Below are 15,003 nucleotides of genomic sequence, written 5' to 3'. Positions count from 1 at the left end.
CTCAGCAGCTGAGCACTGAGGTCAGTCCTGCACAGCTGGACTTGGCTCTGGCTCAGTTTGCTGACCAGGACTGGACACATTTCAGCAGTGAGTGGATCAACCCATGATTCATACAAGGGAGGCATGTAAAATTGTATCTATGCTGCAGGACTCACCTTCAGCCTCAGGCTGACTCATAGGGCTAAAGAGGGGAAAATTGGTTTACCACTAAGCCTGTAGGAAGGGCTTTCCCCTCAAAACCAGTGTCTGTAGTTAATAATCGCATACAGCTGCTTCTCTTCTGGGGAATCCTTTTCCTTTTGCCTTCCACTCTCTTCCCACCCCCTCCCATCTGTTTCTTTGCTAGTGGAAAGAGGTTATATAGATACTCTCAGGTCCAATTCCAGAAGGTCAGACTACCCAAAGCAAACTGAACTCTGGGCAAATCCAAACTTTCCAACTCAATTGTGAGTGGTTGCAGGAGCCATGGAGACACTCCCAGCCAGCTGGCAGCAATGCTGAGGCAGGAATGCCATCCTCAGCCCACACAGATGAGGATTTTTTTCTGGCCCAAGAGCAAGTAACAGAAAGCAGAACCCCGGGGAGGACAGGGCTAACACCACCTCCCTCCTACAGCCTCTACAATTTCCTCACCTTTATCCATGTGACTGAATTCTGCAAGCTCAGTCCTTCTGCCGTCTGGATCAATACACAGCAATCAGTTTTACATTATGTTCATGATCTCTTTGCTCACTTTATTGCTGCTGTGTCGTATTTTAGAGATTAGGAGTCAGGCAGACTCCAACTAATGTGACCCCCAGGGGAAAAAAAACCCAGAAAAACCCCAAGCCACCATGTTTTGCCCAAGAGGAGCAGCTGAGCACATCGGAGGCTGCAAGGCACAAAGAGATTTCTTTGCTGTGCAAGGGAAAATATACTATGAAAATATTGTGAGTGACATTTACAGGTTGCTGGAGGGAAATCCCCACTGGCTTCCTAACAAGCATTTAATATTTAACATAGTTGTGTTTTTTGACTGCTTTTGCTGTTCTAGCTTCCTATAAAGTCTGTTTGAGCTGTGCTAATATTAACTACATTAAGCCAAGGATGGAATTCTGAAGCATGAGAAGATATATTTTTATTTTCCAAAGCATGTCTATGAAAGGTATAATGGATGGTCACTGACACTGAAGCCCACGGTTATGAAGTAATAATAATATCAAACTAGTCTTTCTTTCTGGTAGTGTCACGTTTTTTGCTCTTTAAACTCAACTTTATAAAGGGTGAGCACTGGTCAGGACATACACATCTCTCAAGGAAGTCATCAAGGAGCTCCTGATCCTGGTAATACTCATTTGGGATTTACTGGCTGAGTCCGCAGAACAAATTGTACCGAACCAACCTCTGCCAACCTTGACCACCAAGGAGAAAACATCTTCAGCCCAGTCTGTCTGGGTCAGCACCAGACAAAAACACGAGTCAGTAGCTGCAAGCCCAGGCGTGAACCCGTGTAACCCACGGCTTTCCACACTCGTGCTTATAGCCACATGCTTATGTTATTAAATACAGCCGGAATCGCTGTTGTTAATTAATCAGTTTCCCTGTTTTGCTGATTGGCACAGCGCTGCGGCCGAGAATTTAAGCCTGTTTAAGGCACGATCAGGCACGAGGCTGCTGCTGCTTCAGTGCGTCCCAACGCGCCCCTCTGTTCCAGCAGCCTCTGTGGCCTGAGGGAGAACTGCAGCCTAAAATATAAATCTGACTCAAACCGGCTGCGGAGCACCCGCGGGGGGGCTCGGTGACGAGGGCTCTCAAATGCCCGCACCGCGGGCCCCCACGGGACCGGCACCGCAATCCCACCGCGGGCAAGCGGGCGGCAGCGCGGCCCCTTCCGCCGGCCTCGGCCGCGGCTCCTCCCCCGGGCGGTGGCAGAGGCGGGGCCTGGTTCCTCCCGCCGCCGCCCGGGCCCTTCCTGCGCCGCCCAGCGCGGGGGCACCGACGTGTCGCGGCGGAGGAGCCGCGCTAGGCCGCGCATCCCGCCCGGCGCCTCAGGTACAGCGCGGGGGGTCCGCCCGCCGCCGGCCCCGCCGCTTCCCGCCCCCGCCCGCCGCCGGGGCTCCCCCGGGGAGCGGCCGGGAAAGTTTAATTTTCCCGGGTGCCCTTTGTGTGGGCGGCCCGGGCGGCCTGGGCCGGGCGGCGGAGCGGAGGGACGCGAGGGGAGGTGGGCGGGGGGGGCTGCCCGCGGCCCGCTTTCCCTCCTTCCCTGCAAATGCCCGTTCCGAATTTCCATGGTAACCCCCGGTGGGCAGCGGGCGGTGCCCGGCGGGAGGCGCGGGGACGGCGCGGAGGTGTCGGCGGGAGGCCGGGCCTCCCTCATGCGGTCACTGTCCCGCAGGTCCCGGCAGCATTCCCGACCATGCCACGGGGAGAGATATGACGACGGCCTCCGGGAGATATCCCTGGCGTGTTCTCCATAAGGTATGGCTGGCTCGGGAGCTAACGCTTAGAGCAAGTATTCAGTGTTTGGCGCATGGCAGCCAGGAGAGACTGGGATGTGGAGCGCTAAAAGGGCTTGTTGGTTCCATAAACCGCGATGGTTCCTGGGTTTGTAGATGATCCTAAAATTCTGTGATGGAGAGATTAATTTCTTGCATTTCTTTACTGTAATTTTTCAAAGATGGTATGGGATGTTGAGAGAAATACACATATGGGGGTATAAAATACCAACCTTCTGCAATCCCAGCAGAAACTTTTCCCTTCTGACTGCCCAGTTTGGGCCTTAGTATGTCGCTAAGTCCCTTTTTCTTCGCCATTATTCTTGTACTCTCTAAATACTTAGGATTTCTGTTAGGACACAGAGTTATCACAATCCAGTGTAAAAAAAATATAGAATGCCTGTTTTAAAGTTCATCAAAGTAATTACTGGGCTACAGATTTGCTTTTTTGTTGTTTTGTTTTGGGTTTTTTTTTTGAGTTTCTAGCATAGGTGGTGTATTGACTTTCCTGTCTTACCTGTACTGATGAAGTCCTGAATGAGAAGTCCTATGGACTTGTGCAGCTGTTGCTGTGCAACCCTGCAAGAAGTTGCTGTCTCACTCAAAAACCCAGGTGCAGTGTGTTAATTGTTGTAGTGGCTGCAGTAATTACTGTTGTGACATGGGAGTCAGTGTGACTCTTTGACAGACTGTAAGTGCAGACAAAAGGCCTTGAAATGCTTTGGGCATTAGGTTGGTGTATCTGTTGGGTAGGAGAACAGTGCCCAAAATGGACTGACAGACAGGAGATCCACGGCTGTTCACGAAAAAGTCACTGGGCAGCCTCACCAGTGAGGGCAGGAGGTTGCACAATGAGAAGCATCTCTACCTGTCCTATCCCATTTGCCAGTAACAAGATCTGCCCCAAGTGTCCCTCTTGTCTTCAGCACTATCTTTCTCTCTAGTGGGAGTCTGGCATGTGAGCAGGAATCTTGCCTTGTTGACGAGCACAAACTTCATGGGAGGAGAAGGAGATGCACATTTCCAATGTTGAACAGAAATATTGTTTGCCTGGAAAATGTCAGGCACTGCTAGAAATGAGTGGAGAAAGCTGAGTGCAGGCTTCTCTTTGGCAGTTTGAGCAGGAAGAGGTTGGGAAATGGAATCATGATCATGTAGGTGTTGTTTCTGTTTCTTCTTTTGGGGTAGCAACTCTGTGAAGAAGCCACTTCTGCTTTCCTTCTCCAGAGTGTGGGGAAAATGAGGAGCTGTGAGTCTGAGGAAGAGAGAAGGCCCATGAACATCATATTGTCCTTCCAGTTGAGAGGCTCACAGTTTTTCTTTGGTTTCCCTTTTTTTTGTTTTCCCTTCACACTTTGTTTATTCTTGTTTTATGAATGGAGCAGAAAGAGTGAGCAGGTGAGCATGAATGTGGATATTTTATGTATAGTTTTCTGGGGCCTCATATGAGTAAGTCCAAATCATATTTACCAGCAAATCTAGGATTTGTCTTAATATTTCTAGCTTTTTGCACCCACCTCACATAGGTACTAGATTAAAAAAAAAAAAAAAACAAAACAACAAAACTGAATATTCTCAGCAGAAGGTAAAGAATTGTTAACATGGCTCCTTCATACTCAAAACTGACAGGTCCACATACTGATCAGGTGTTCCAAGTTACTCATACCTAATAGCTTGAATAGCCCAGCTTTTTCTCTGTCAGTCTGGTTCTTAAATTTAAAAATAAAAGGGTGCCCTTTTGGATGTGTGTGGGTGTGTGTTAGGGCTAGAATATTAGAATTGGGGTAGCACGTCTGGCACTTTGCAATATGTTGGAGAGTTCCCATCATTTTTATACAGTCACTGTAAGACTGTATACAGCAGTATGGACTTTATACAGCAGTGTAAGACCTTCTTGGTTTTTGGCATTCTAGGTGTAGCATGACCATGCTGGGTTTTATGCCGTGGAATTATTTATTTTTTTTGTCAAGGGAAGCTGTTTAAGGGATGAAAAGGAAGTGATGTGAATAGAGGTGATCAGTTTTGTTTGATCTTCTGTTGGGCAGGTATTAATACCACAAGGATGTCAGCAAACATGGATGGCATGCTCTGTTGCTCACCAGGTTAAAGTTTGGATGTTCTTGTTTGCAGAGTACCTTCCCTGTAGAGTGACAGTGGACTGGCATCCTGTGTCAGGACTTGGTGTGAGGTGCGCTGGGCCTGCTTTTTGATAGTCTGGCTGCAGCTTTATGCACAATGTCAAACTCTGGAGTCTTTTTATTTGGCTCCCTCATAGCCACTTCCAGTTCAGGGCTTGGATAAGGCTTTGGAACACACAATTCCCATGAAAATTCATCTTTTTAGGGAGTTATTTTCTGATGAACAAGAGCCTGGTCCTGCTGAAGATGGCAAGTGGGGGGGCTGTACAGGGATCGTGCTGTTGACACAAATTGCCATGAGCATCTTGGACTCCTTTTGTCACGTCAGGACCTCAGTGTTGGGATTTTTGCTGGGGCTGGTGCAGTTCTTCTGCCTTTTCTCCACGTGTCACTGCTCTGCAGTGTCTACCTTTACCAGACTTGTGGCAGGAATGGCTGCTGGGGCTCCTTGGTCTTTGTTCAGCTGTGTGGACATCCCTGGAGCTCTGTAAGATGCTGGTATTTCACTGTTTGCCAAGGGGATAGTGCACACTGTAATGCTGATGCCTGGAAAAAAGGGTACAAAGAGACTTCATTCTCATCTTGTGTGATAGTGTGGGCAACTAACCACAAGGCCTTTTCTGACACATATTTTTACTGCTTTGATGATTGTTTCTGAGCAATTCTGACACCTCTGGTGTGGAAGAACTGGGTGCATAATGATCTAAATAGCTGTAGGTAGATCTGTTTCTCCAGCACAGAATCTGCCTTCTGATTTCAAATTAGTGTTCAGCGTTGGGAGGTTGGGTTTCCAGGTGAGAGGAAGTACATTTGCTACAGTGGGTACATCACAAGTGTTTGGGATAATTGTTTATTTGGTACCTGAATGAAAGTGAAATGCTACTTTCCAGATAGTTTATCTAGCAGGAGATGAATTGCTTTCCAGTTTTTGACAAAATGTTTACACTTGTGGATTTTGTTAAATAACAAGATGTTATTCAGTGATGGGACCTTTTGGGATAATTCTTTTCAGAGGATTTTATTCCTGTGTTTAAAGAAATGAAGCTCAGCTAAAGCTTTTTAAATTTTTTTTTTAAATCTGCTGTTCATGTGGCTACAGCTGGGAAGGGCAAAAGAAACCAGTACAAAATGTGATAATATGAAAGTCAGATGTTGTTTTATCCTGGCCTTGTAGGCTACCCATGGTGCTTTGCAGTGGAGATGCAGCTGTTCTGTTCTTTCTTTGGAGTCACTACTGTTTTTTCTTTCTCTTTCCCTGTTTGAGGAGAGTGTTTTGAGATGTTCTTATGAAAGAGACAATTCAAGGGGAGGGTGGTGGCATTACTCTTTGGGCTATTCAAGAGCTTTTGCTTTTCCACAGTCCCCATTCTGCAGTTTGGTGGGAAAGTAGCACAGTCTGAGGAATTACAGAGTCTGCTGGAGCATAAGAGCAAGTGTGGCTAAGCAGGACTGATGGGAAATGCAGATAACTTGTACATTGCTTTCTTGTTGGGTTGATTTCATCCCAGCAAGGCTAACCTGGGTGGTCATCAGTGATGCTAACTTTGCAGAGAGGGTACACCCTCAGTGTGAGAACATGAGACTGGGGATAATGTTGGGGTGTGCAGAATGCACTCAAATACATGGAGTTTTTTTGTGAATACCAATACAGTTATATTTATTAGGCTCTCAGAGAGGCCAGGCTCATGTGGCCTCCTCTCTAAGTTGTGTGAAGAGGTTTTATGTTGGAGTGTGCTCCAAATGCAGGTGGCCTGCCATGGGGACAAGTCACAGCTCTCCTCTGACTCTGGCCTCATCATTGCCCTGAGAATCATCATCTTCCTCCCCTGAAACCCCAGGGTGGAAGTAGGTGCTCAGAAAGAGCTTGGCTTAGCAGAACAGCTCCCACAGCTTTAACCTCAGTCTCTGAAACTGCTTAAATGTTTCTGCTCCAAGCTAACCTTGGCTCCCCTGCTGCAACAGGGGTGTCTGTCTCAGGGCACCGGGGCAAGCATGGAAATTTCAGCCTGAGGAATTAGCTAGTTGCTAAAAAAAGTGAAAGCTTGCACTAGTGCAGTCTGGCTCACATTGTCTTACAAAGGTGCTGTGTGCTTGGCTGGTACCATGGTTTCCCTGTTACAGGGTGAAATCCTGCTGATTTAGAGCTGTGTAATAATACATAGGGAAAGCTCAACCTCTGAGGACAGAGTAAATATGTTAGGCCAATAACAGCATGCCATTTATTAGCTGTTGAGGTCCTGGAAGCAGTCCCTTGTGTATTTTTATCTTTTAGTTCTATTTCAGGTATGCTTTTCTTTAATAAATATCTTTTGTATTTATCATATCTTCTAGAAATGGTGCAATATCTTGCTTTAGCTTGACTTGTGGGTGGCTTCTGATAGTCTTCTATTCCAAAGCATGTTGGATAGCCAGAAGAGTGCTTGAAATATTCTAATTTCACACTGTTGTTGCCAAAGCCGTGACAAGCAGCAGGGACTTTAGCATGCCATTTGTGTTCACAGAGAAACTTCTCCTGCCTTACCTTTGGGATGCAGAGCATACCCCTTGAAAAGTGCCTGCTGGTGTCCAAGTGTGGCTTGTTGTGGACAATGGGGAACACTTGAAGGAAAGCTTGCTCAGTGTTGCATGTTCAGTTGGAACCCTGAGGGCTGAGTGTCTCTTCTTAGGTGTCACTATTTTTGAAGCTGAAATAAAATTTGGAGAGCAGAATCTATAAATGATATTGGAAAAGCAAAGCATGTGAATAATTACACTCAGAATATGGGAAAGCAGTTTCTGAAGAACTTCTGTACAAGTCCTGATACTTAGAAAAACAAGCACGTTCTCCAGAGTTACAACCACCCTGTGCAGTCACTTCTGAGTAATACACTTTATTGTTGTTGTGCTCTCTTCCAAGAGCTGAAACCTCGGGTGTGAAACTCCAAAGTCACAGCGCAGTCATCTCAGAAATAGCCTCATGTGATTAATGCAGTGCTGCCTCACAGAGCTGCTCTTTGCTGACTCTGCAGTGCCAGGCCTGTGGCTCTTCTCCCCTCACCGCAGTGTTTTGTTCATGCTGTGTTGTACAGCTGTGTCATATTGTACTTGCTGAGCATGTTACTGAACAAGAATGCGTTTAAAGAGGAGGCTGTAAGTTGAAATACAACTCCTTGTGTGCTCAGACTGTAGGAATACTGTCAGTTCAGATCATCAAAGCTATTTTTGTTGTTGCCGTGGCTGATTTGGTTTAACTTCAGTGGTATTAAGTCATTACAGTGACAGTGTAATTTAATATAATATTTTTAAATAAGGAAATTAATACAGTGTGTACAAAACAGATGTGATATATTGAAGGCATGTTGGAAGTAGAGCCATAATCCTGGGTTCCAGGCTCCATCACTACTTTTGTGTCTAACCTCTAAATGTTTTCTTAATTGCATTAGTTTAATACACATTGCTAGACAAAATGTGAGTAAATTATGGTGATTACTGGAGAGAACACAGTTGATCTAACCCATTTTAATTGTATATAATTTAAACACTGATGTCATGAAGTTACCCAGTTGCATATTTTTACTACAGCCATATGTTCTTCTAAGTAAGAGACTCAGGGGACTCACCATTTCATAATTGACTCTGCACAGTTAATGCAGTTAACTGCATTTACCTGCCTGTCATTTTGCACAGTTAGTGCAGTTAACTGCTTTTACCTGCCTTGCACTTTGCATGGAAAATAGAATGAGTTAAAATACTCTGCAGAAGTTTTGTTCTGTGTTAACACTGAGTTTCAGTTTTTTTGGTATGTTTAAATCAGCAAATTTGTTTATTTTTGTGTGTTTTAAAATGTTGATTTAGGGGCTAGTTATAGATTCATTTGTCTATAAAATGTTTAGTAGTGGAGCACAAGGAGCTGCTGTTTTGCTGGTGAACAAATTAAAGGTTTTCAATTGTGGGTAAGGTTAGTGTGCAGAGATGAGTGTAGGGCAGGATTTTTTGCTTTTATATGGGCTTGGCACATATTCCTTTGTAATGTGGATTTAATTCAGGTACTATTGCCCAGTTTTCTTTGTCTTTCTGCAGTTATACTTTGTTGGTCAATTTAAGGACTGCATTTTGAGGAATGCCTGGTTTTGGGCAGTACAGAGATGGTTTTTTTTCCTGTATAAATGTGTTTGTTCATTGGGGTTAATTATCCATAAGGTCCTGACTTATGAGGGTACTAGAATAGCTGCTAGCTATGAATAATTTAGTACAGCATCAGATTGCGTGCCACTTAAGAAGGCCTCTGCCTATGAAGCCTTGTATCTTGTTGAAATCCACCCAACAGTATGAAGGTTACTGCTTGCTCTGGTATTTTATTGTACTCTTTCCTTTCTATTTTAAGATTTCTCATTAAATATTTCATGATGATAAGTAATGAAAATACCTGTGCAAGAGTACGCCAAGCTTGTTTTTGAAATGCTGAGGTGTTGAGCTACCCTTCAGTTTTAAATTATCTTTGAAATTTGTTTTAAATCTTTGGCTGGCATCACACAGATAGCATTTTCTCCACTCAGATTTATGTAGTTGAGACAATTCGTATCCTAGACAATTCTTTGAGATGGTACTTAATTATGGGGAAAGTAGAAAGGCTTAATGAAAGGCTTGCAAGAGTCACAAGATTTCAGTGCTTTCTACAAATTGCTCGAGTTGCTCATACATCTGACTAGAACAGACTGTGGCTCATATTACAGAGGCTTTTTCAGGAGAAAAACTGCAAATACAGCACTTTGAAGCAGTTCCAAGTGCAGATAAATTTACTGTATGCCTTTAGGAGACTTGGTCATGGCAGCATAGCACTGGATGTGTTTTTTAAGAATGCTATAATAAGTGTTTTATCATAATATACTAGATTTTTCACAAAACCACCCCAAACATTTGAGAAGACCTTAATTGAGAAGTTACTTTGGAAATGTCCAGGGAAGAACATAAGCAATAAAAGTAGTAGAGAAAAAGGTTTTTGTGGGGCTTGTGGGGGAGAGAGATTAATGCTTTATGATATTTAAGGAAGATCTGTCAGATGCCTGGAAAGGTTTTTTGTCTGACTGTTCCCATTCTCTGCTAGTAAGTTTTCCTTACTATTGACCTCTTCATTGGGATGCTCTGTTATAGCTGAACATCTCTTTTAGAATTGTTTTGTAGGACACTTTTAACAAAGTAGAACCTGTTCCTTTTCTTTTCCAAATGAGATTTGTAATATATGTGCTGCTGCTGGAAGCCGACAGGGTGAGATACAGCCATCCCTTGGTGCCTGCTTTAGCACTTGAAGATAAAATTGGCCTTTAATCTTTTTGTGCTCCTTCACAGGGTAGTGAGTAATTGAAGTGTCCATTAAGGGTTAGTAGTTAAATGCTAAGATCTTGCTAGATGTGTTTAATTTCTCCTTAAAGGCGAGGATCCAGATGAGTCCCTTTGAACAGGCACTCCTTGAGCTGTGCAGTTTTAATAAACTCTCCATCCCTAATAGTTGTGTGGTGTACTACTGTCTGATACTTTGATGGAAATGCTGTTTTGTTTACAGATGGAAAGAACTCATTAAGTTCAGCCCTGGTGTAATATTTTTAAGGCTATTTATTTTCAAACTGGGTTCTTAAAATTGAACTGAAAATTAGTGGGACTTTCCTTACTCTGGAGCTTTTTGATCTATGATTTGTCTTCTCTGTGCAAATACATTATGCTGGAATAAATTGTACTTTACTGGGCAGCCATAAAAGTTGAATTGTCAGTTTTTCTGATTCAGGTACAAGGTTTCCTGATATTTGAGAGGAAATTCTATTGTGAATGTATGCAGTGTGGCTGCAATAGTTATGGCAAGTAAGGAAGAAGTGCCTGAAAGACTTTTTTTTTTTTTTTCCCCAAATGTAACATTTTGTTGTTGCTGTGCCCAGGAACAGGATATCCTCCAAACCTACAGGTGTGTGAAGAACAGACTATGAAGTTACATTCTGCCTTTTATTTTTGTGTTTAAAATAAACTTTCTCCTGTTGTTAAAATGTGTCAGTTGAAGTATTGCAGTTGAAAACACTACTGGAGTGTCATTGTTTTGATACAGTGTCTCTCCAGAGCTTTATTAAAGCCTTGATATCTGTTGTTTCCTCTTTAGCTTTTATCAAGTGGTGATTTTATGCAATGGCATCAAGCCACAGTTCCTCACCAGTGCCTCAGTCGAAGAGCAGCGATGCTTTCTTTAAAAAGGAAGCGGACGCCACGAAACGCTTTCGGCCTGTGCAGTCCCTGCCGGACGTGTGTCCCAAGGAGCCCACAGGTAATGCTGCTGTGCAGGCACAGAGCAGCTCCATTTGCTGAACCATTGCCAGCTATCCAGTAATATTTCTTGTACACTGGGGTAGTGTACTAAGCCATAGTCTTCCAAGCATTCTGTGATTCTTTTTTATACTGCCCAGTGTCCCTTTGGAGCAATAGGAGAGACTATTTGCAGCTTGTTTTAAGATGTCCCCATTATAGGTGGGGCTTTGCTTGCATCATTCCACATTACAGCTATGATCCATACTCCATGTAAGAAGAGGGTGTAGTCTGACAGAGCTGGTAGCAGATGTGTCCAGTGTGCTTGGAACCTGACTGCATTCCTTCTGGGAGACATCCCAGCCCTTCTGCAGGAAGAAGCAAGTGACCTGCCTGTAGTACTGAGTCTCTGGTGCTGTTGTTAAACCAGATTTTGGTCATGGTTCCAGCTGTTGTGTTGCACTAAGGCTTAGTTTACACAAAGGAGTAGGTGGGATGGGATCTTAAGAATTATGACATATAATGCTAATGAATTGCAGCTCTCATTCTGATCAAGATCAGATTATTAGAAATGTGTTTGTGCTTGGAATCTTTTTCTCTTCAGTAGAAACGAATGTTGAACAAAATCTGTTTAATGAGCGTCAGTACACTACTTCTGTGTTCAAAACTTGAGTTGGTTAATCTCACAGAAGAAATGCAAAGTGAAATGTTGCAGGAGAATATCATCAGTTGTTTGCATAGATAATTCTAATCAGTATGTAATTGGTGAAATATGGTTTGCTTAAGAACCACATTTTAACAAAAGCTTACAGCTTTGTTTCTCACCCTAACAAACTGTCTTGTCTTTTGTGCTGCAGGCAATCCCAATAGCTTACATGACAGCCCATCTCTAGTTGTGGATCAGCAAAGATGGACTATTTATCATTCCAAAGTCAATCTCCCAGCAGCACTAAATGATCCTAGGTTAGCAAAAAGGGAATCTGATTTCTTTACAAAAACATGGGGAGTGGACTTTGTGGACACTGAAGTCACGCCTTCATTCTACCTCCCACAGATCACCAAGGAACATTTTGCATCATACCAACAGGAAATCACTCCGGTAAGAACCCCCAATTAGGTGCACATAGTCCTAGGAGCCAGAAAGAGAACCTTCTTCTAATTAGATTATCCTGGCTAGTAGCCCACTGTACAGTTAGTTGATAATTAATTTGCTTTTTCAGTGTTGTTTGGGTCTTCATTAGACATTTCTGGTTTTATAATCTCAGAACCCATCGTGTGGAAAATGCTCTCTGAATTGTCCTGAGGCAATTTCATGTTATTTTTAACTTCTGTTTCTGAGTACCAAGCTCTGCACCAGGGCTTGCAATTCATATTTATTCTTTCTGGTTGTTAATCCTTTTTTCCTGTAAGGATTGTTTAAGGATTGGGCTCTACAATGCACCATAGCATTCTCAGACCTTTGGATCAAATGACTACATGCTGCAAGGGTTGGCAATATTTTTAGGAGTCTTCAGTCTAAACATTGAAACAATTTATACATTAACTTCTCAAACTATAAAGAGGCCTATTGTCTTGGTGGTTTCTTTTGTAACAGGGAAGTGTAAGCTACACCTAAGGACACCAGGACCAGTAGGAGACTTCTGCAATCTCTTAAAAATACAAGTGTCAGTAAGTATGTAGTATTTTTTTTAACTGAAAGAACATGTAGAAGTCTCCTGCTGTTCTCTGCTTCCTTGGTTTGTAACTTCCTTATTTTTTTTGTTGGTTCAGAGTTAGCTGCAGGAAATGTTACTTGTGTAATTATAGTTAAAGACTGTAGAAGGGAATTGTTTATAAATGAACTGCAACTGAACTATTGCCTTTAACTCATATATTCAGCATTTAAAATATTGTAAGATTTCGTCCTTTAAAATTAGTACTTCATGCAGTGACTGCTAGATGAAGGAAGGTTTTGAAACTGGGACCTGAGCTGTGATACATCTTCTTGCAGAAATCTAGTTAACATTGGTGCTCTTTGGAAACATAATTTATCACCACTATGGTCTCTGGTGGTTTTTCAAATTCGAAGCTCAGCATGATGAAACAAGATATGTGGTTTCAGCAAGGTACTCATTAGTAATATGTGCAAGTAATTTCTACTTTCATCCAATTTGATTTAGCAATGAAAAAGGATTCTTTGTTAGTGTGATTCCTGGATTAGTCAGCAAATAAGTGTTTGTATATGTAATTACAGTTGATCTGTAATCGTATATCATTATGTAGAGAAGTTATTACACCTCTTCAATAATGTCTGTGTTCATTTTCTCTTGAGATGTAAAGATACAGGAAAAAAACAACACATCCACTATAGGTAGAAGTTTTTAGTACCTTTCACCTGGACAAACTTTGTCTGAGCTTCTAAGAGGAAGAAAATACTGTGAACTTGCCAGAATTATTTTGCATAATTTGTGTTTCACTAAATGTTTTGCTTCAAATGAAAAAAATCTAGGTTTTAAGCATCAGAATAATTCTTTAATATATTTTCTCTTCTACAGAGAGAGAAGGTTCATGAAAGGTGCAAGAATATTTGTACTCCTAAAGATACCTTTGACAGGACACTATTACACACTCACGGTACAGTCAAAACCTCCTTTAGTCATTAAAAAGTCTTTTTGTATCAGTATGTTATAACATCAGTAGCAAGTGTTATGAATGTTACTCATCATTGATTCTATAATGTGCTAATTGTCTCTGTTACTTGCTTGACATCTTCATATACAATAATAGCTGATGATTTCTTTGAAACAAGAATTAAAAACTCAGATGTGGTAGGCTGAGAGGTGTTCATGATCACTGCTGACATTTTGTAGGTCAAAATATTAATGATACCTGCTTTTAAACTTTGTCTTGGCATGTTTGGATTTGTGACAGGTCACTGTAGCCCTGGCAGTGTTTTCTTTAACTGCTTTTTATTAAAAAATCCATTGAAACTGGTGTATCAAATTTGTATCACCTTGGCTTCTCAGTGAAGAACTGCAGTGCCATTCCTGTATCTCTGCCATGAGAGTCATATCATGGCTGAGGTGGGAAGTTATATCTCAAGATGATCTAGTCTAGACCATCTGCTCAAGCCAGGGCTACCTATGTGAGGACAGTGTCCAGTTGGGTTGTGACTCTCACAGATGGAAGTGACACAATCTGTCTGGGCAACCTGTTTCAGTGTTTTACCACCCCCACAGTAAAAATACTTCCTTGTGTTCAAATGAAATCTTTCAGGTATCAGTTTCTGCCCATTGCCTCCTGTCCTGGCACTGGGCACCACTGAGAAGAATCAGCTTTGTGTTCTTTGCACCCCCCCATCAGATCTTTAAGCACATTGACCTTCCCTGGGCTTTTCCAGCCTAAACAGTCTTTCCTCCTTGTTTCTTAATCATCTTCATGACTCTTGACATGATTCATTCCAGAATGTCTAGGTCTGCCTTGTGCTGGGGGCCTCAAACCTGCCCTTGAAGGCTGAACTTCAGGACTTCATGGAGGTAGTTCAACTAATAGGAAACTAGACAGGAAGGAAGGCAAGGGGCAAAATTAAAAAAGAAAAAATATACATAAAAGAAACACTCATAACTTGGAGGAAGTTTTTATTATTTATTTTAATTTACTTTCTCAAAAACACTAGCATAAAAGGGTTCATTTATCAATCTCTTTGATGAGTCTTATCTAGATCAATGTCTAGAGGTAAAACAGCAAAAAGGATTCAGTAGTTTACTCCTTCTTATCAAGTTATTTCTGCTGACTTTCTTCCTCCTCTTCTGTGCAAAAGGAAGCCCTTCTGGGGGTTTCTCTCTATTGGTGTTACTTTGGAATAGCTGTTCCAGAATGAGTCTGTCTGTGCTGCACACTGAGACATAAACTTTAAGGAATTTAGAGATTTTAGAGGAGCTAAGATTTAAGTTAGAGATAAACTTTATTGGAGTTAATTAAAATAAGTGGGTAGGCCTTGATGAAGTTAGGAGTCAGTAGTTTACTAATAATTGATTGCTTGTCAGCACAATGTTTAGTTAGCTGGGTTTATAATGAAGAATATAGAAACTGATAAATAGCTTTTAGAAACACAGTTGTAGGTCTCCTCTGTTCTGATACCAATTGAAGAT

The 15,003-nt window shown here is 42.4% G+C and overlaps 1 protein-coding gene across 2 annotated transcripts in view; it reads left to right on the top strand.

Moving 5' to 3' along the window:
* The first annotated feature begins 1,947 nt into the window (after positions 1-1,947).
* The window catches only part of VPS54 (VPS54 subunit of GARP complex), a 47,621-nt gene continuing 34,565 nt past the window's right edge, over positions 1,948-15,003 (top strand). The window contains exons 1-5 of one of the 2 annotated variants that reach the window (XM_059467279.1): positions 1,948-2,031; positions 2,375-2,457; positions 10,734-10,895; positions 11,731-11,972; positions 13,408-13,486. In XM_059467279.1, coding sequence (XP_059323262.1) covers positions 10,760-10,895; positions 11,731-11,972; positions 13,408-13,486 — 457 coding nt within the window. In that variant the 5' untranslated portion in view covers positions 1,948-2,031; positions 2,375-2,457; positions 10,734-10,759. Of the gene's footprint in view, positions 2,032-2,374; positions 2,458-10,733; positions 10,896-11,730; positions 11,973-13,407; positions 13,487-15,003 lie in introns of those variants that run through there. The other variant, XM_059467280.1, reaches the window with a different exon arrangement.

Source organism: Ammospiza nelsoni, chromosome 3 (assembly GCF_027579445.1).
Source record: "Ammospiza nelsoni isolate bAmmNel1 chromosome 3, bAmmNel1.pri, whole genome shotgun sequence".
Taxonomy (NCBI): domain Eukaryota; kingdom Metazoa; phylum Chordata; class Aves; order Passeriformes; family Passerellidae; genus Ammospiza; species Ammospiza nelsoni.
The sequence above is the reverse complement of the archived record's forward strand: the minus strand, read 5'-3'. Positions and strand labels throughout refer to the sequence as shown.